The 22,982-nt window shown below is 41.6% G+C and overlaps 1 protein-coding gene across 1 annotated transcript in view; it reads left to right on the forward strand.

Annotated features, from left to right (window-relative positions):
* CSMD2 (CUB and Sushi multiple domains 2) overlaps positions 1 to 22,982 on the forward strand; it is a 1,686,610-nt gene that overhangs the window by 1,228,817 nt on the left and 434,811 nt on the right. Inside the window, exons 11-12 of the mRNA XM_069756979.1 lie at positions 9,568 to 9,671; positions 10,543 to 10,655. Coding sequence (XP_069613080.1) covers positions 9,568 to 9,671; positions 10,543 to 10,655 — 217 coding nt within the window. The remainder of the gene's footprint in view (positions 1 to 9,567; positions 9,672 to 10,542; positions 10,656 to 22,982) is intronic.

Raw genomic sequence — 22,982 nt, forward strand, 5'->3', positions numbered from 1 at the left:
GGAGGAGGCTCAACGTTTTGCTAACCGTCGTCGGTGTGTTGGTTCCCGGCTTCGGGTTGGGGATCTGGTCTGGTTGTCTTCCCGTCATGTTCCTATGAAGGTTTCTTCCCCTAAGTTTAAGCCTCAGTTTATTGGTCCTTATAGGATTTCTGGGATTATTAATCCGGTGTCTTTTCGATTGGCGCTTCCGGCCTCTTTTGCTATCCATAATGTCTTCCATAGATATTTATTGCAGAAATATGTGGTGCCCGTTGTTCCCTCTGTTGATCCTCCAGCCCCGGTGTTGGTTGATGGAGAGTTGGAGTATGTGGTTGAAAGGATTTTGGATTCTCGTTTTTCGAGGCGGAGGCTTCAGTACCTTGTCAAATGGAAGGGGTATGGCCAGGAGGATAATTCCTGGGTTTTTGCCTCTGATGTCCAAGCTGCTGATTTGGTTCGTGCCTTTCATCTGGCTCATCCTGATCGTCCTGGGGGCCCTGGTGAGGGTTCGGTGACCCCTCCTCAAAGGGGGGGTACTGTTGTGAATTCTGCTTTTGGGCTCCCTCCGGTGGTTGTAAATGGTAATGCAGTTGTTCCTGGGCTGCAGTCTTGCACAGGTGTATCTGCTGATTGCAGTTCTGACTGGGGTATTTAGGTTTGCTGGACTCTTTACTCCTTTCCAGTTGTCAATGTTTTTTGGGAAGTGTTGGATCTCTCCTGGCCTCTCCTGCTTTGCTGCCAATTCAGCAAAGGATAAGTGTCTGTTTCCTTTTCTGTGGCACACATGCAGTGTGCTTATATTTCAGTGCTATTCATTTGTTTTTCTTTTGTCCAGCTTAGACTGTGTCAGTGTTTTCTCAGTCTGGTTGGATTCTCTGGAGTTGCAGATATACGCTCCACACCTTTAGTTAGGTGGTAGAGTTTTTTTGTATTTTCTGCTGTGGATATTATTGGAAGGATTTTAATACTGACTGCTTAGTATCCTGTCCTGTCCTTTCCTATTTAGCTAGAACTGGCCTCTTTTGCTAATCCTGTTTTCTGCCTGCATGTGTCTTTTCCTCTACTACTCACAGTCATTATTTGTGGGGGGCTGCCTATCCTTTGGGGATCTGCTCTGAGGCAAGATAGTATTCCTATTTCCATCTTTAGGGGTATTTAGTTCTCCGGCTTTGTCGAGGTGTCTAGGTTTTGTTAGGCACACCCCACGGCTACTTCTAGTTGTGGTGTTAAGATCAGGGTTTGCGGTCAGTATAGTTGCCACCTACTCCAGAGAATGTTCCATGCGGCTCCTAGGCCACCAGATCATAACACCCAGGGCCCATTGCTGCTGCCACAGTGCAGAGTGGAATTCCACTGTTTTGGAACATCACAAATCAAATGGTTAACCGTTAGGTCAAAAGACCTCTGAGGCAATGCAAGTCGATGACTTGCTGGGTGCAATTGTCAGAAGTGAGCACACAGTGACCATGCTTTCTGCAGCAGCACATTCAGGTCAGGATAGTGGAGGAGAAATTGCTGTATCACCAGGATGAAGACATGAGCCATGCAAGGCACGTGTGTGAGGTTGCTCTGGCATAGGGCCACCTTCAGGTTTGCACCATTATTGCACACGGCTTTCCCTGGCTCCAGGTTAATTGGAAACAGTCATTGCTCTAACTCGGCTTGAATAGCTGTCCACAACTCTTGAGCTGTGTGACTGTGATCGCCAAGGCATAATAATTTTAACACTGCCTGATTGCGGTGAGCCCTGGCTGCGCAGTATGGAGGTGGGGAGATTCTCTCTGCACTGTTGGAACGCATGTCTCATTAAGGGAGAGGTTGAAGGCACAAGTGGATGCCCTAGGGGAGGTGGAGGAGCGAGAAGCAGTTCTAGATACAGGAAGTGTTAGATGCAAAGATTTGTCCAGCAAGTCTTGGGGATTTCAAGACTTGTGGAGCAGCCCTTTAATTGCCTGCCCACACAGCCACCAGAGTCATCCGTTGCCCAGTCAGAGACATGTAGCTGCCCTGCCCATATTTGATCATCCAGGTGTCAGTTTTGGGAAAAGCACCCAGGCAGACATATATATTTTCAGGGAATGGGTGATGTTGTTTACAACATGCTGGTGTAACTCAGGCACAGCTTTCATAGATAAGTAATGGTTAATGGGCAACTAGAACTGGGGGACTGTGACAACCATCAACTTACGGGAAATGTCTGTATCCACCAGGTGGAAAGGCAGCATTTCCATGGCCAATAGATTGGAGATGGTGGAGGTCAAGCTCTTAGCTTTGGTATATGTAGGAGGAAATATTTTTTATGTGACCACAACTTTGGGACCGAGGGCTGTCTGCTGTCCTGTGAAAGGGTGGAATATGGTGAACAGCACAAAGTGCTGGACTGTGAGTGAGATGCAGGTGGAGATTTTATGGTGGATTAAGAAATATGTGTTGGGCTAGGTGACACAAAACCAGCAGGCATGTCCACCTTCTGTACTGATAACAGGCTCTCTCTCACCCTGATTGTAGGAGTAAGTGGAGTTTCTGCGGCCGGAGACCTGTGTATGAAGAATTGGTGTGGTGATGGAGGAGAAAGATACGGCAGATGGGGTTGATGGGATGGCCAGTGGTTGGCGAGGCCCACTAGTCCGAATTTTAGCTCAGTGAGATTCACAGACTAAGGCATGCTGATCATGCATGTGCCGGACCATGCATGTAGTTGTCAAATTATTGCAATTTTTGTCCCTATTGAGTATGTTTGGCAAATTTGGCAGATAATATGAGTTGGGTCATCCTTTGCAGTCTCAAAAAAATGCCCAGGCTAGCCAACCCTTGCCACCCCTGCGAACTGCAGACTTGCAACCAGTGCTGGCCACAGCTAGAGTTGTGGCTCAGAATGCAGTGTTTGTTGTGGTTGCAACACTCTGTGTCTGTGCGCAAAAAGCAATGCAACTTTCTCATTTTACTCCTCCTCAACCTCCTCTGCTGAACTGCTCAGCTGCATACCTTTGGCTTCACACCAAGTGGTTTCTACAACCTCATCATCATCGTCTCTGTTCTCTCACCCTGAGTGTCACTCTCCTCCACTTTCTGCCATGACACCACAGTACAGTCCGCGTGCACCTCTGGCATGTGAGTTTCATTAGGATCACATCCACCCCTGGTGGTTAATGTCTGGTTGTAAGGGTCTGGATTCTGCTCAGACCATACTTGGTCTCGCCCCGGATCCAGTATGAAAAAATTTGGGGCATCGGTGCAGATGCTTTACTCTGTGAATCTTGGAGCAAACCTCTGATGCCCATGGAATAGCATGTGTGAAAAGCTCTGCAGCATGGCCCATCTGTGGTTCCCCACAGTCAGTTGGGCATTTGGAAATTTGTGATGAGGGAAACAAGGGTAATTTGGGTGCCACCTCTGAGGATTGTACTGTGTGTGATGTTAAGGTGGAAGAAAAGGAGGAGAGGCCATTTGATGCAGCGCATGCCATCCACTGGAGCACATGCTCTTTCTGGCCCTCATTTACAAAGCATACCGCTGTGCAGATGTCAAAGAAAGGCAGTGCAGTAGCCTGTCAAGTAATAGATGTTGTCAGATGTCTTTGGATAGGACAAAATGGTGTTTGTTCAGTTGAGCTGTCATTAACATTAACACCTAATCCACATACATGTCAAACACCAAGCCTATTCCGCCTTCCATCACAACCTCGCTTTTTCCCGCTCATGTACTCTTCTCCTCTTTTAACCAACTGTTTCAGAACCCTAGACTCAGACTTGTCAGTCACCTGTCACTAAATTAATAATTTGTATTTATTGGCTGATGTAGTGTGGCTAGACCATAGAATTAGCACAAAAGATTAATATGTTGAAATGTGGACTGGTGGCTGGATAACACAATTAGCACAAAGGATTTAGATACTGAAATGTGGATTGGTGTCAGGACCACAGAATTAGTACTAAAGATTTTGATTATGAAATGAGACCTTGTGCCTGCACCAGAGTTTTAGGCCAAACGATTTGGATTATGAAATGAGGCCTAATGCCTGCAACACATTATTGGCACAAAGGATTGATATTACGAAATGAGGCCTGGTGCCTGCACTGCAGTATTATCCCAAATGATTTTGATTATGAAATGAGGTATGATGCCTGTACCAGAATATAATCCCGAATGATTTTGATTATGATATGAGGTCTGGTGCCTGCATCAGAGTATTATCTCCAATTATTTTTATTATGAAATGAGGTCTGGTACCTGCACCAGACTATTATCCCAAATTATATTTGGATTATGAAATGAGGTGCGGTGCCTGCACCAGAGTATTATCTAAAGGATTTTAATTTTGAAATGAGGTCTGGTGCCTGCACCTCATTATTAGGCCAAACAGTTTATATTATGAAATGAGGCCTGGTGCCTGTATCAGAGTATTATCCCAAATTATTTTGATTATGAAATGAGGTGTGGTACCTGCACCAGAGTGTTATTCTAAACAATTTTGATTATGAAATGAGGTCTGGTGCCTGCATTAGAGTATTATAAGGACTCCTGGCTGAACCCCTATATTAGGCATAATGATTTTTAAAAGGAAATGTTGCCATGTGATTCCTCACTGCAACACAGTTTTATCACAAACTATTTGGATTAGCAAATAGTGACTCCTGGCTGAACCCCTGTTTTAGGCCTAATGATTTTTAAGAGGAAATGTGGTATTCTGATTTCTCACTCCTACAAAGTTTTATCACAAACTATAACTATTTGGATTAGCAAATAGGGACTTCTGGCTGTACCCCTATATCAGGGCTAATGATTTTTAAGATGAAATGTGGCCTTCTGATTCCTCACTGCAACAGTTTTTGCCCAAATGATTTTGATTAAGAAATGGAGACTCAACACAGTTTTAGCACAATGTAGTTAGATGCTGGAAGATCAATTTTACACAGGAAGGGATCATATCAAGCTAACTGACAAGTTCACTTTCACTAGCAGCACTAGCAAGAGTGGCTATTCTGTACTGTGACACTGAGAAAATGGTGTCAGCAAAATAAAATGTCCGCTTTTCATATAGACAGGGACATGTGACTTTAGCAGCTAATCACAGAAGTCCCTGTGTCATGATGTTGTGGATGGTTTCTGCTCCCTGATTAGCTGCCAGAATGTACACACATTAAGTTATTAAAGAAAAAAATTACAATCTGCAGCTCCCCTGACATAGATTCACCTCCCCTCATAAAACACGTCCCCCAATCCCCCATCTCATCATACAGCACCACTATCCTAAAAGTGAAAACAAAAGCATTTGTGGAAACATGATCATTTACTAATCTGTGACCAAATTTTGCTGACTTTGAGGAAAAACGCACGGGAAACCGAACACAAATCCAAGTGTGCTATGATCGTGCTGAATTTGAAATTGGCAAACGTTTTCTAAACAAGTTTGCTCATCTCTAGTCAAAAGTTCAAAACATTGCTACCATTTTGCTCTTCACTGTATATAGAAAGATAATGCAACAACTATTGAAGTATCAGAAAGGTAATGCCAACAATCAGTTGCCTATGCCTGTCGGTATTATTGACCATCTGTCAATGTTATTGGTCATCTTTACACCTATGTAAATGGAGCGCCCCCAGACGCAGGGCCGTGGGTTACTTGGTACCGGTCCTCTCTGTCTCAGTTCTAGGATTGTCACGGTGGCTGGACCTGGTCCATGACCCTGCTAAGGGGCGTCCCTTAAAGGGGTGATGAAAGTCGGCTAAGGTTTCGTGATGCCACCTGTGGTATTCGGTCAGGGTGACCGACGCTGCTTGGGGTCCACTGGGGTGATGTGACGGCAGCTAGATGGTATACCTTCCCACAGGTGAAGTATATCCCCAGGGCTTCCTAGTAGTGTAGGTGGTGATGGTGTGAGGCGCAGTTAATAACAAGGACACAGGGTTGCACTCTCTACCTTTTACTGAAGGCTTCGGGATCCTCAATCCAGAGCACTGCTAACTGGGCTGTCTGAGACCAGCCGGTCCGAAGGCACATCCAGAGTTCCCTTTGCAGGTGGAAATCAGTGCCTACCACTAGTGCCTGTGTGTTGTAGTTCTTCCCTGCGGAGCATTCGGGATAGTCCTCACAACTCTTGTGTTCGTTCTTTCTCTCTCTCTCTTTGTCCCCCAAGTTTATCTGGATAGGACGCACCCGTTTGACGGGTAGGCTCGGAGCTATTCTGGGACCCTGGAGACGCCCCTCTCCACGCTTGCCCCCTATGTCTTCTTAGGTGATGTATGGTAGACAGCCAACCTATAATCAACTGTCCTGCGGTATTTGAAGTAGTGCTTGGAGTCAGTTACTTCCTCGGTGTTCCGGTCACCGGCTACGCGCCTCAGTAGGATGTTGCCGTTCTCGGGGCACGACTCCTACTGGCTCTCCTTTGTGCTTTGATCTCGTTTCTCACTTTTCGACAATACCCTTCTCTTCATGTCCTTTCTTGGGATACCGCCGCAAGGTAGTGCAGGCGCGGTTCCGTCACTCTCTATTCTTTCTGCTAGGCCCCTCTCAGGAACCCACCCCTGACAGGTCCTCCCTGGAGCTCTCCCAGGCTGCGTTCTGTCCTAACTTCCTATTTGACCCCTAGTTTTACTAGTGTGAGGAGTGGCCTAATACATAGTGCCTTTTGCTCCCCCTAGTGGCCAGAGTGTGAAGTGTAATGTGTGCTTGTGATACCTGGTCAGGTGAACTCCTTCAGTGCAATCAGACATAACATCACTCCCCTTAGTGGCAGAGCGACATTACTGCAATGACCAGGACTCTGGGGTGGTGCATATAGATAACCAGCAATTATATTGTTGGCAAAATGCCACTGTGCCGAGTAAATATGGATGGTGAGGACATGAAAATCTGAAACATCAGATTGCATTTTATTTTGATTTTAGGAGTAAGTCTAACAACATGTTCTAAAAAATACATGATAGCAAATCTTTCTAGATAATAGTTACTTTAGAAAAGGTATTTTAAGCAACAGATTTATTGCAATTGTTCAGAATGGATTAAGAAATGTGCCAGTAACATGAGGTCAGTTACCCCTACGGAGCTGTGCATTTGTGTATTTTAGCAGACAGCAATGTCATTTCTAAAACATCCAACAAATAATACAAAAATAGATTGTAATCATATTGAAGGCCATGTGCTACTAAGATGTATACCATACTGCTCTTGACATGAATGCAAGGGTAATTTGTTAGAAGTATTACAATGGTAGGGCAGGAGTCACTCTCTTTATTATTCCAATAATTGATCTAAACTTATAACTAGTATAAACCTTAATTCATATTCATAGAATTTATTGTATGGTTTGGAACAAAAATGTAGACATTGGAGGACGATTTTAGAAATGTGCAAATAAAAAGTAAAGTTTTGGCCTATAGCAGGCTATCATATTGTAGTTAAAGAAGGTCTAGAATGAGAAATCTTGAATACGATAAATATCACTGATCCACTCCACCAGGTTTGATAAATCTGCCCCTTTGACATATAGTCATTTATCTGTTTGTGAATAATATTCTTGTAAAGAGTAACTACACTTTCGGAAATGTCTTTGAAATGTCACAGACACGTACGAAAGGTTTTGATCTAAATGGTTCCAAGGTGCTATTCGCTAAAATGAAGGGGCAGGCATGTTTAGCCAAGCTAAAGATGGGTTCATAGACTTTCTATTGAGCCCGTCTTCACTCTCCAAGATGATCAATGCATGTCTATGCTTCCTCTACACTTTCGTTTTCCTTTGCCCCCTATGGATCCTTTCTTTGACAAATCAAAAGTTTTCTAAAAGTGCAGTTACTTTTTAATAAACCGTGGACAATTTTTATGAGTATTTTATAATAATAATTGCTATGCCTGAATATGCTATTAACAGAAAAGAAGCCAATGCTACCTATTAATACATCCCCTGCAATTAGATGTGCTGTAGAATTTTTTAGCCTTTAATGATATAGTCACACAATTCTTCTGATCATATTATTAGTTCTGCTAATTAAATTTCAAGTTTGACGAACGAATGTCATGCTCGGAGTTCAGCACACATCGGTTAATAGCGCTCTTTTAAAAATCCTACAATTTGAGAAAGTAAAGCTGACAGAAGTGCAGTGAAAACAGTCCAAAAATGTATCTTGCCTGTCTGATAGGTATAACCCTTTATTAAGTACATATACTGTGTGTGCATTATTTCTGCTGGTTAAAGACTGGTTTATTTCCAATCACAAGTGGTAGCAAAATGTAAATTGTGGCTGAAACCTCTTAGGTTATGGTCATGCTGCTTCTTTTTCTGCCATTTTTTGAGCAGGTTCGATCCACAAAATGACAAAAAAAAGCACTTACAAAATGATCAAAAGAATGGTCCTATTATTGTTTATAGGAAAATAACTTGCTATTCCTGTGTTCAGGCTTTTAAACACGTCAGGCTTTCAAAACCAAATGTTTAAAATAAGTGATGTTCAGTCCGAAGCCTAAAAAGACATTTAGAAGACGCATGAGCGTCTTTTTGAGCATTTTTCTTAACAAAATGATAGAGTTTTCTCCATTGTTTATTGGTTTAAGAAAAACATCTGGAAAAAGGAAGTAAAAATTGTACCCAAAATGCTGAAAAAAATGCTCAAAAAAATCTTATGGTGGAAAAAAAGTAAAAAAGATCTCAGGAAACTAACAAAAAAGCAAGTAAGTGACGATTCAGATTTACGAAACTCAAGGCAAAAGGAGCAATTCCTGTAACTAACCATGCCCTTAGAGTTGGTAACTGTTTTATATGGGACAAGTTCTGCTCATGTATCTTCTGTATAACTCAAATGTAAACATCAAGGGGCTTTATCCTACAGACGACTTCTATGTGGCTCCTGCTCCTACATTAATGGATAATAAGCCATACAAGAAAGGCCAACAAGGAAGCGGAGACTTCCAATGATCATGTAAAGAAGACAAGTGGCACATGACATGGTTGGTTATTATAGGCATGGAAGTCTTAGCCACCAGTTAATCATCTCTTCTGTGTGTGTGTGTCCCTCCTTCACCTCCATATAAAAATCCATCCATTGGTTCATGAGTGAATATTTATAAGTTAAACAGATTGCAACACAATGCACCTTTAAAACCTAAACTACAAGATCCCTTAACCTTTTAAGCAATGTGTGCAGCTTACATAGTCATACAGTTTAGTAAGTTACAATGTAGAAAAATATATGCTTCTTCCTAGTCATGGAAATCTTTAAATTTGACGTCTTTGTAAATTTGAACTTGGCCAATTGTTATTTCTATCTAGTGGCCGCCATGACAGTTCTAGCCCAACTTGATATTTTTAGAATTCTCCAAACAAAAGGGATTTAGTTTGTAGGGAACATATTATGACCTTTCTCTTTCTTACAAAAAAAATGACAAAAGGACTTACAGTAAGGTCTTTGATATTTAGACAGTGTATGTTCAGGTATAGTACTTTAACTAAGACTTGATCAATACAAGATCAATACTTTTCCAAACACTACCCAAAGTGATTATGGCAATATTTGTTTTCCATCTGGATGCCCAACTTCAAGAAAGTTCTGCCTTTGCTGCTTATTTACTTAGCTCTTTCTATGTTCTGATAGGTGATCAAGCTGACGTTCGAAGAATTTGAGCTTGAAAGGGGGTATGACACCCTCACAGTCGGAGATGGAGGGAAGGCTGAAGACCAAAAGTCTGTTCTCTATGTGTAAGTAAATTGGATTAGTTAAAATAAAAAGTGTACTATTCTGTTTTAAAAGATCAGTATTCTAATAAAGTGGCTAGCCAGGGTATTAAAGAATCTAACTGCAGGAAATACTATAAAACAGATTTCACCTACTTAAAGGGTTGTCTGACCTTAGGCTAAAAGTATGCAGTCCTTCTATGTGACTGAAAACTTGTGAACCCTCGGTGTGTTCGCACTGCGTGCTGTCAGGATTATTCGGTGTGGGCGCTGAGAGCAGGTGCTCAGGTGACCGGAAGTATGTGATATACATACTTCCGGCCACATTCCAACTAGACGTGTCTGGCCTCACCTAATACACTTGAACGCACTCATCTAGTCGGCACATGACTGCATGTATGCAAATCATATGCTTGTAGTCAAAAGACCGCTGATGCCGGCGCCGGAGAATCCTCACAGTGCATAGTGCGTGGACTGTGATGATTCACAAGTCGGCAGTCAGTCAGGCTACTGACCGCAGATTAGTAGCCTAAAGCGGACAACCCATTTAAATTCCAGTCCACTTCAACTCACCTGCCCCAGCGTCTCTATTGATGCCTATTAGCTGTTGTACACCTGGTTAAAGCGAACACATGACCGCTGCAGAAAGTTAATGACCTAAACAGTGATACTTGTACTGTATGTACGGCACTTGAGCACTACAGCAGACAGTGAACAGAGAGTATCTGGGACTGTCGGATTGGCAGGAAACTTAATAGGTGAATATTGGGTTTTCATTTTTCAGAATTTCCGGCTGTTAGAATAAAAAAAAGTCCTGGAAACCCCTTTTATAAAGAGCAAAAAACTTCAATCCGGTTGTTTTGATCTTTTCTGTGTTTGATGTCTCTTCCAATAGACTGACAGGAGCAAGCGTTCCGGATCTGATAGTGAGCTCCAACCACCAGATGTGGCTTCTCTTCAGGACTGACTCTTCAGGGAGTAACCTGGGTTTTAAAGCTTCTTATGAAGGTAAGCGAGATTATCCATAAGTGCAATGTGTACACAGATGTTTCACCATATGTAACATCCACTCTATTCAGCATCTAGACTAGACTCATATAAGAATATTTATTCCAGTGCACATCGCTCTAATTTTCCATTCTTAGCTGGCCCACTATGTGACTAAGAGTCATAATAGATCTTTCTCATGAAGTTTGATTTTCTGCAGCTATTCTTCTATATAAAAAAGTGCTCTGACCCCTAAAGATGTAAAAGGAAAAATCCATATTACTTGGCACATCATAAATCTGCAGTTTGCTGTAACTTATGATATATAATATAGATATAGACTTTATTTTTAAGATCTTACTTTTTATTTTACAGGCACAGGTAGCATGATTGTATAATGTCATATAAGTTATAATATGTAATTATATATGTGGATTGGCTACTTTTTTAGGGATAAATGAACTTTTTAGGTGTTTGTGTTGTACCTCGGACCTTGGTCAAGTAAACCCTATAGTCAAATGCTGCATAGATTTTAGTTTTAGTTCAGTGAATGGTAGGTGAAGAAGCACCTATAAGGGCAGGTGCAGACGACCGTATATTGTCTGTTGTGAGAAATGAACTTTTTAGGTGTTTGTCTTGTACCTCGGACCATGGAAAAGTAAACCCCATAGTCAAATGCGACATCCATCTTAGTTTAAGTTCAGTGAATGGTAGGTGAAGAAGCGCCTATAAGGCCACGTGCAGATGACCGTATATTGTCTCTTGTCAGAGAATCGGGACGATTATGTAAATCACACTCTGACCAGACTATGATGAGAGTGCAATTACAGTGTGATCCTATTCTCTCAGACAAGGAGAACATGAAGGAAAAAATGTCTCAATCTGCTCCATTGTATCAGTCTGTAGAAATTGGACTGCACTCAGATATTATCCAATGTTTTCCATGCACTCATTGACTTGCATGGCCAAGTGCGATCCAAATATTGGCTCAAACTTGAGTATGCAGCAATTTTTTTCTTGGATTGGCTCTGTCCAAGAGCCCCAAGGACAAACATTGGTCCAAGTGCGATCTGATTTGTTGTTGGAATGTACTGAAAATAAACTAATCTGCATGAGCCCTAATGCTTTTTTATTTGAGGCATAAACAACATTCTGCTGATCCTTGACACTAGAGATGAAAAAAATCCCAAATGTATATTTCGAGTTTAAAACTAATAGTAGTAATACATGCGAATTTAGAGATAAATTGAACATTAAATTGCAGCATTGCAGGGCACTACATTGCCTTAAAGGGTTTGTCTGGTCCAAATCAAACTGTGTGACTGCAGACTTAGGACTTAGGACTTTGCCCAGTGCATGCATTGTGTGTTGCGGGGTTTCACCGATTCCGAGCCGAGGGTATGTATCCGTTATACATAGTCCCGGTTTGTTTCTTCTATGATACTGATATAGACATCTCTAAACAACTTACTATACTGTATATAAAAACTGGATGATAGGACAAAGGAGAGGACAAATCATTGTGCCGCTCAGTAGTATTTTTGCACATGGTATTACTATGGAGGTAACTAATTCATGAGTCACGTCTATAGGTACAGACCAAACAATGGGGCTTGTTTTTCATGTATCTGTTTTTGGTTTGTCTCTTGTACAGTATTATGTATTTAATAACCCGTAATGAAGTCACCAATGCCAAACCGGGAACATGATACCTTGTAAATGCTTCCAGGAACAGTGGAATGGTTCAATTCAAGGACTTCATGTGTAGGGAACACAGTATCGCAAAAGCTCTATGTGATAGATGAATAAACTGGTAACTGTGGTTATATAACACTTGTGTCATTATGAGGACAAGTATAACACGGTTTTCCTGCTGAAAGATTGAATTGGTGTCAAGCAGTCAGCTTGATAAAAATGGCAATATTCCGAAGAGAAGGAGGCGTAAGGCAAATGCAGTAGCAAAATATTTATAAAAAATTACAACGAAGTTATAATAACTATATGGTTGTTACTAACACTTGTTTAGAAATATTTTACGTCCATTGTGTTCCGCTTAATGCAAAGTGCCTTGTTTGTACCCCTTCCCACTGCACCAGGGGCACAGGCCCAATTCATACCATCTATACCACTGCTATAGCATGCTATGGAAGAAAACCACAAAAAGTGAGTCATATTTTACACACAATTTGGACAGCCCCCCCCCCTAAAAGCTGTTTTTTCTGTTCTATAACATCTAACACTGCAGATGTTGGAAGATAAGGGCGGCATGCAGAAAATATGACCCTATGGCTCTGGCAAGATGTGAAACAAATACAATGTGTCCTATCGGTATACTCATCTCATACTACTGTTTGCTAGAGAACAAATTTCAATCGGCAAAATAAAGCTAGAAACAAATTGCTTTACATTTATTCCCCATATAAAATGAAAACCAGAGGAAGCAGCAGTCTGTAAGGAATTACTAAGAGGATGACATCTTCATGGAGCGTGCGCCTAACCGAGATGGACAAGGCTCATAAAGTAAAATTAACAGCAATGCTTACAGTAAAAAAAAAAATAACACTACCTCCTGTAAAAGGAAAGATAAACTGTAGACTGAACTTTAAAGGCAGGTAGAAAATATTATATTTGTCCATCAGTGACTTTATTAGTCTCTGGAAATTCACCATTGCCCTAGGATAGTATCTCAATTTATTTAGGATCCTTCATTCCAATCAGGATTAATTCTGCTCTGCCCTCCGCTCCTTTTGATTCCTTTTAAATGTGAAAGGCAGCCCTAATTAATCCAGCCTCGGTGACTGTCTGAGCGCCTCGCGTTTATTTTATTATTTTTGTAGTTTGAGTTACTAATCTCCTGTAACCAGATTGCAGGGAGGGGACGAGCCAATGGCATTTTCTAGGCTTAGAACTTAATTCCTCAGATGTTCTTTTAATCTTGGATATAAAACAAATATAAAAGGCGTAGATAATTAATGACTGCCTCTTCCTTCCCAGTGCACCGTACAAGGAAAGCATATTCTAGATTGTAAACTAGAAAGAGCAGGTGTCTTAACCCCGAAGAGAAAGAGAATCCCCATTACTTGAAGGAGTACGTTACATCTTATAAGACATATAATTCTGATAATGGCCTATTTATTAGATTTATCTCGTAAAAAAAGCGTAAAAGTATACAAAACTTCAACAAAAACAGTATGTGAATATGTGACCGATTTTGGGGAGTACTTACATCAGTATTTACCTAGTCATCCTGGAACTGGATCAAAATTTTAGATGCTAAATATCATGACAGTCTAAAAATGAAAATTTATAAGCAACCGAGTTTATATAAAAAGCTTGGTGGTTAGTAATGGTTGTTTATATACAGAAAAGTCCTTCCTTAAAGGGAAGGTGCCATCAAAAAAAATTTTTTTTCAGAAATTGTAAAAATGTAAAGAATTAATGATTACATCCTCTTAAAAAATATTATCATTTGTTTATAATTTAGTAAAATATGAAAAATAATTTGAAAAGTTTTGGAATTTCCACTTTTAAACACTAGGGGGAGCAGCTGCTGAATTTTCAGAAAAACCTAGTGTACAAATAGCTCACATTACTGCACTGCAGTAATTATGGGCGGAGTCTGCTGACCTGTGTGATGTCTCCTCTCCTCCCCTTCTGGGTGTTTGCTAAGGGATTAGAGAGGATGATATTCAGGAACCCAGTGAGCAGCCATTTTGTTGGTGACTGCAGAGTATGGCTGCCGTCACACTAGCAGTATTTGGTCAGTATTTTACCTCAGTATTTGTAAGCCAAAACCAGGAGTGGAACAATTAGAGGAAAAGTATAATAGAAACATATTCACCACTTCTGCATTTATCACCCACTCCTGGTTTTAGCTACAAATACTGATGTAAAATACTGACCAAATACTGATAGTGGACGGCAGCCTTAGGCTACTTTCACACTAGCGTTGTTGGCTGTACGTTGCAATGTGTCATTCAGAAGAAAAAACGCATCCTGCAAAGTTGTCTGCAGGATGCGTTTTTTCCCCATAGACTAACATTACCGACGCATTGCGACATATTGCCACACGTCGTAACTGTCGTGCGACGGTTGTGTCATGTTTTGGTGGCCCGCTGCCACAAAAAAGTTACATGTAACGTTTGTGCGTCGAGTCTGCCATTTTCGACCGCGCATGCACGGCAGAACTCCGCCCCATCCTCCCCAGACCTAACAATGGGGCAGCGGAAGCGTCGTAAGACTGCTTCCGCTGCCCACGTCGGACATTTCTTTCACAGCATGCGTCGGTACGACGCACTGCGACGGGCCCGTACCGACGCTAGTGTGAAAGCAGCCTTATACTGACAAGTAGACAGTCACCGAGGATGGCAGGCAGCAAGGATTCTGGGAGATATGTGGTGGAGGGAGCAGGGTGACAGTAGCACAGAGTATTTCAGGAGAGCAGTGTGCTGGTCTATGGGGGCCCCCTGTTCGGTGTGCGGAGCAGCCAGGGATTGTACATAGAGCGCTGTCTTTTATACACATGGATGGACCGTCTGCTTGTTTGCTCCACAGAAATCCAGGAAACATTTCTGCGGATTGATGGCCTGTTCTGATCCAGACTTTGCATGCAGACCCCATTCCCCTCCTCAGATCCTGTCTTCTCCATCCTGTCCTGGCAATATGTGAAAGCGAGGCGACAGGCGAAGTCCGGGGTGACGCTGGGAAGGAAATGTAGCCATATAGTAACAATAAAAATGAGACCCCTCTCTTCAGCTACCTCACCAGCCCTCCCCTGACTACACCAAACTGGAGGTCACGCTGTCCCCTCTATTACCCCAGACCCGCGTGCAGGTGCTCAGCCAGAACCACCATAGAATTGGTCCGCTTTCTGAAGATAATACTGCCATAGTGTTCTCACATAATACCGCCATATAGATCACACATAATACCGCCAGTGTTCTCACATACCACCATATAGATCACCCATAATACCGCCAGTGTTCTCACATAATACCGCCATATAGATCACACATAATACTGCCATAGTGTTCTCACATAATACCGCCATATAGATCACACATAATACTGCCATAGTGTTCTCACATAATACCGCCATATAGATCACACATAATACTGCCATAGTGTTCTCACATAATACCGCCATATAGATCACACATAATACTGCCATAGTGTTCTCACATAATACCGCCATATAGATCACACACAATACCACCATATAATTCTCACAATACTGATCAAGCATAATACCACCATACAGATCAAATAATACCGTCATATAGATCTCACATAATGCCATAATACAGCATGACGCCCGCAGCTCCTGTTATCGCACGCATTGAGTTGTGTGTGCAATGGGGAAAGATATGCAGGGGGGAGAGGAGTGCATAGGAGAGGATTAGATACATGGTTCACCAGACAGTATCACACAGGAGAGGATTAGATACACGGCTCAGCAGTCAGTATTTCACAGGATTAGGCTATGTGCACACGTCAGGATTTTTTCCTGACATAATCCTGAGAATTCTGCCAGAAATCCGCGTGCTTTTTTCTCGCGGAATTTGCGCGTTTTTTGCGCTGATTTTTTGCAGATTTTTTGCGTTTTTTTTTTATTTTCCGGAATGTCCTTTTTGATAGGAAATCCGCAAAAAGATAGAGCATGTCCGGATTTTTTGCGGTATGTGTTTTTTTTGCGGAAACAAACGCTAACATCTGCACAAAAAATACGGAATGCATTCTAAATGATAGGATGCATAATGTTAGCATTTTTTTTAGCGGATTTATATCGTTTTTATGGCGAAATTCCGCAAAAAAAACGCTAAAAATTCGGATGTGCACATAGCCTTAGATACACAGGTCAGCACAGGATAGGATTAGATACACGGTTCATCAGACAGTATCACACAGGAGAGGATTAGATACATGGCTCAGCAGACAGTGTCACACAGGAGAGGATTAGATACACGGCTCAGCAGTCAGTATTCCACAGGAGGATTAGATACACAGGTCAGCACAGGATAGGATTAGATACACGGCTCAGCAGTCAGTATTCCACAGGATTAGATACACAGGTCAGCACAGGATAGGATTAGATACACGGCTCAGCAGACACTATCACACAGGAGAGGATTAGATACACGGCTCACCAGACAGTATCACACAGGAGAGGATTAGATACACGGCTGAGCAGTCAGTATTCCACAGGATTAGATACACAGGTCAGCACAGGATAGGATTAGATACACGGCTCAGCAGACAGTATTACACAGGAGAGGATTAGATACTTGGCTCAGCACAGTATAGTGATAGATGCTGGGTCTGATGTACTGTGAGGAGCTGCAGTGAGAGGTCGGAGCAGCACAGAGCCTCCCCCATCCCCCTCTGTTACCTCTCTGCAGCTCCTGATAAGAGAACATCAGACCGCAGCACTTCAGACTCTCTAGCGATTCTAGAGATTCAGCCACACACCAGGCAGCAGAGGACAGGGAACGGCCGCTGAGTGTGAGGGGAGACAGATGGAGCTGCCCCTCCAACAGCACAGCTCTCAGTCACAGTGGAGCTCACAGGTACACTCCACTGTAGAATGAAGCAAGATGGCGCCGATCTCCAGCCTCTGCTGTGATGTGGAGACAGCCCAGGGGGCGTGGCCACATCAGAGCAGAGAGCAGACAATGCTAGCTATGGGGTCGCCTCCCGACTACAGATCTCTATGTCCAGGGCTGCCATATGTGACGACTGTAAGTGTCATGCAGCTACACTTACAGTCCTGCAAATGAAAATGGCGGCGCCCAGTGGCAGAAAAAAAAATGAATACAAAAAAACAATAAATACTATGCACTTGAAAATAACTTATAAAAATAAGGAATTAAAGAGGTTTTTTTTTTTTACAATATTAAAACGCGGCACCTTCCCTTTAAGTTTTCGTTTGGCTTTACATATACCAATTTGATTGGTAAGAGATGAACAGCTTAGAAAAAAATACATGATTTTGTGATACTCTGTCAGAAGTTTTGATGTGAATTATAACCTGCTGAGGGATTGCTATCATGTCAGAATAATGTATTGAGCTTGAATTGTATTTCAACTTAAAATTCAAGCCCTTAATTAAATTTGTGGCTCCGTCACGTGTCAGGGTTTTTTCTTGTATGCAAAACACTTTCTAAGTTTCATCAGTATTTTTATCAGTTTCATCAGAGTTTAGTCATTATTTCATTTTTACCATCAGAGTTTGGGCATAGTTTTATCAGTTTTCTTGGATGAGAAAATGAAATGAAAAACTGATTGAGATTTCTCAAGCTTCTCCAATCAAACAGTTTGTGATGGCATCCAAATGCTGTCGGATTTTTTTTCACAGATCCATAAACTTGCATTGTCGAGTGAGATATGAGACTTAGCTTATTACAGGACAAGTCTCTGTACTTTTGTGCAGACAATTCAGTCCGAGGAAAAAATCAGACATTTGAGCTACCCCATGGACTATCATAGGTACACGTGCTATTTGAGAAAATCAAGTTTGGCAAAAATTGATGAGTGAAAGAGTCCACATCAGATGAACACATCTGTAGATCAAGGCCACAAATCCACAGAATGTTATAAGATTTAGCACAAGATAAGATAACAAGATTGGGGCCTCTATTTGTGGAGAATTTGTGGATTTTAGGGGGCAGTTTGTATCTTCAGAGAGGAAGAGTTCTAGAACTCTAGTGCCACCTAGGAAGTAGCAATCCTAAAAGTCAATATCAAACGCTTAACGAGCCTTGTCACATGACTTAGGATAATAGCCAAACCAGAATCTCAATTTGCAGATAAGGTGTTTTGGCGTGTTACCTCTCATCAGTGCAAAATATGAGATTTGATTTAGCTAAGTGGGAAATGTGAATCCCTGGTGAAAAGCTCCTAAATATGAACATAAATTACCTTTTCTTATTAAGGAATATTCTTGATTCAGGTTCACATCGAAATACATTTTTTAACACAGTTTTAGTAGTATGTTATGTAGATGTTTAATCTATATTGATCATGCATTTATTTTTACTATTATAATATTGATTGATGGAAACATTTATATGACAGATAGATACCGTATATACTCGAGTATAAGCCGAGATTTTCAGCCCAAATTTTTGGGCTGAAAGTGCCCCTCTCGGCTTATACTCGAGTCAATGTGGGTGGCAGGGTCGGCGGGTGAGGGGGTGAGGGCGCTGAGGTATACTTACCTAGTCCAAGCGATCCTCGCGCTGTCCCTGCCTTCCTCCCCGTCTTCTGTGCTGCAGCTTCTTCCTCTCTTCAGCGGTCACGTGGGACCGCTCATTAGAGATATGAATAAGCGGCTCCACCTCCCATAGGGGCGGAGCCGCCTATTCATTCCTCTAATCGGCGGTGCCGGTGACCGCTGACAGGAAGAGCTGCGGCACCGAAGACCAGGCAGAGGGACAGCACGAGGATCGCCAGGACTAGGTGAGTATGTCATATTCACCTGTCCTCGTTCCAGCCGCCGGGCGTCGCTCCATCTTCCCGGCCGGCGCCTCCATCTTCCCGGCGTCTGCGCTCTGACTGTTCAGGCAGAGGGCGCGATGACGCATATAGTGTGCGCGGCGCACCCCCGGCCTAATCAGTCAGAGCAGAGACGCCGGGAAGATGGAGGCGCCGGAACGAGACGCCGGGAGCTGCAATCAAGGGAGGTGAGTATGTGTTTTTTTTTTTATTGCAGCAGCGGCGGCAGAGATTTCTATGGGGCACAATGAACGGTGCAGGGAGCAGAGCTGTGTATATATGTGGGACATGCAGGCAGCAGAGCTGTGTATATATGAGGGACATGCAGGGAGCAGAGCTGTGTATATATGTGGGACATGCAGGGAGCAGAGCTGTGTATATATGAGGGACATGCAGGGAGCAGAGCTGTGTATATATGTGGGACATGCAGGGAGCAGAGCTGTGTATATATGAGGGACATGCAGGGAGCAGAGCTGTGTATATATGTGGGACATGCAGGGAGCAGAGCTGTGTATATATGTGGGACATGCAGGGAGCAGAGCTGTGTATATATGTGGGACATGCAGGGAGCAGAGCTGTGTATATATGTGGGACATGCAGGGAGCAGAGCTGTGTATATATGTGGGACATGCAGGGAGCAGAGCTGTGTATATATGTGGGACATGCAGGGAGCAGAGCTGTGTATATATGTGGGACATGCAGGGAGCAGAGCTGTGTATATATGAGGGACATGCAGGCGGCAGAGCTGTGTATATATGTGAGACATGCAGGCGGCAGAGCTGTGTATATATGTGGGACATGCAGGGAGCATATGGCACCGTATATGGCACAGCAATGGGGCACAATGAACGGTGCAGAGCACCGTATATGGGCACAGCAATGGGGCACAATGAACGGTGCAGAGCACTATATGGGGCACAGCTATGGGGAAATAATGAACGGTGCAGAGCACTATATGGCACAGCTATGGGGAAATAATGATCTATTTTTAATTTTGAAATTCACCGGTAAATGCTGCATTTCCACCCTAGGCTTATACTCGAGTCAATAAGTTTTCCCAGTTTTTTGTGGCAAAATTAGGGGGGTCGGCTTATACTCAGGTCGGCTTATACTCGAGTATATACGGTAGATATGGGATAGATAGATAGATGATAGATAGATAGATAGATGATAGATATGGGATAGATAGATGATAGATAGATAGATAGATAGATAGATAGATAGATAGATAGATAGATAGATAGATAGATAGATAGATATGGGATAGATATGGGATAGATAGATAGATAGATAGATAGATAGATAGATAGATAGATAGATAGATATGGGATAGATAGATAGATAGATAGATAGATAGATAGATAGATATGGGATAGATAGATAGATATCAGATAGATAGATAGATAGATAGATAGATAGATATGGGATAGATAGATAGATAGATAGATAGATAGATAGATAGATAGATAGATAGATAGATAGATAGATAGATAGATAGATATGGGATAGATAGATAGATAGATAGATACATAGATAGATAGATAGATAGATAGATAGATAGATAGATATGGGATAGATAGATAGATAGATATGGGATAGATAGATAGATAGATAGATAGATAGATAGATAGATAGATAGATAGATAGATATGGGATAGATAGATAGATAGATAGATAGATAGATAGATATGGGATAGATAGATGATAGATAGATAGATAGATAGATAGATAGATAGATAGATAGATAGATAGATAGATAGATAGATAGATAGATATGGGATAGATAGATGATAGATAGATAGATAGATAGATAGATAGATAGATAGATAGATATGGGATAGATAGATGATAGATAGATAGATAGATAGATAGATAGATAGATAGATAGATAGATAGATAGATAGATAGATATGGGATAGATAGATGATAGATAGATAGATAGATATGGGATAGATAGATAGATATGAGATAGATAGATAGATAGATAGATAGATAGATAGATAGATAGATAGATAGATAGATAGATAGATATGGGATAGATAGATAGATAGATAGATAGATAGATAGATATGGGATAGATAGATAGATAGATAGATAGATAGATAGATAGATAGATAGATAGATAGAGGTAAATGACTGCACATACTTAGATTTTGATAGGAACACTTAGACATTCCTTGCATACTGACTTCTTTCTCCTACTTGGCATCATAGCTAGTCCCTCTAATACCAGCTGATTACCCATATAGCACCCACCCAGGTCCACTTGCTATAGGTGCACCACCTTCAGAGTTGTTTTCTAAGTGCCTGACCTGCCTAATGGATGTTTGCTGAATATTTTCAGGGCATTTCTGTCTAATGTGTTCTCCTAACTCTTCTCCTCCCCACTTTTCCAATTTTTCCCTGCTGATGGCTGATGCTGAACTGTGCGACAGAACAGTTTAATGGAGTGCAAGCTAAAGGACATGGTGGAAATAATCTGTATACAGCTTGGTAAATTAGCAGATAGGGAGGAGGAGAAGTTTCATGTTAACCTATTTAATGGTAAAGAGGTAAATACAGTAGTTTCGGATGGTAATGGATGGCATACAGAAAGTAAAGCAGTCTTACAAAGGAGCCTAGAACACAGCATGATCATTTAGAAATGAGCCTTTGTAATGTTTTTTCCCCCAAAGTATTACAATACTAATTGATCCAGCCTGAGATGCAATGTCTTTATAGTAGAGAGCTATGCAGTGCACTCAGCACATTTTGATCAAAGTGATTGAGGCATTTATATCTGGTGTTTGACACAGAAATACTGACTCCCTGTGGCCTCCCTAAGTTACACTGAAAAAAAATTAAAAAAAAATTCATCTGGCGCCATCTACAGGTCAACACTTTCAATTACAACAGTGAATAGCAGTCAAGTAATACAGTGTAATCTGATAATAAGAGAATATTTTATATAATGTGATAAAGTATAATAATTTAAGCAGAAATGTGGAAGCAGAACATGCAATTTCAATTATCTCACAATACGGTTTTGCACTTATACACTTTCAACATTAGAATTCTAATCATTTTTACTAATGACATTGGTAGTATCTTTATTTTTCTCTTTAATTGAAAGTAAAATGTATTACCTCCTTCAGACTATCAAAAAGAATAATTATAGATACAATGTATTCGAAAAAGCAACATATTTCCTAGAGTCCCATTATCAGGGTATGCGGCAGCTCAGTGAGCATGCTAACCAACTAGGCAATGCAAAAATATAAGACCCCTATAGTGATGATACTTTGCCTGCATTGGTGAGCTCCTTACTATTTTTGCTTTTTTTCTGCAGCCACCCTTTGATCAGTGCGCGGAAGCTTGCTTTAAAAGAAGGTAGAACGAAAAAAAAATCTAGCTTTGATAACAGTTTGTTTGATCCATGTTTAGAAATGTGTCAAAAGCACTTGCCTGAGTTTCTCTGATATTTTCCTTGCTATATATATATATATATATATATATATATATATACTAGCTGAAGAGCCCGGCGTTGCCTGGGTATAGTAAATATCTGTGGTTAGTTAGAGCACCTCACTTCTCTTATTTTCCTATCACGTCTCTCATTTTCCCCATCACATCTTTCATTTTCCCTCTCACATCTCTCATTTTCTCCCTCACACCTCTCATTTTCCCCCTCACTCCTCTTATTTTCCCCCTCACTCCTCTCATTCCCCCCTAACACTTGTCATTTCGACCTCACATCTGTCATTTTCCGATCACTCCACTATTTTCCCTCACTCCTCTCATTTTGCACTCACACCTTTTCATTTTCACCTCACACTTCTCATTTTCCCCTCAGTATATACATGTTTGTCATCTCCC

Source organism: Ranitomeya imitator, chromosome 3 (assembly GCF_032444005.1).
Source record: "Ranitomeya imitator isolate aRanImi1 chromosome 3, aRanImi1.pri, whole genome shotgun sequence".
In the NCBI taxonomy this organism is placed as follows: Eukaryota; Metazoa; Chordata; class Amphibia; order Anura; family Dendrobatidae; genus Ranitomeya; species Ranitomeya imitator.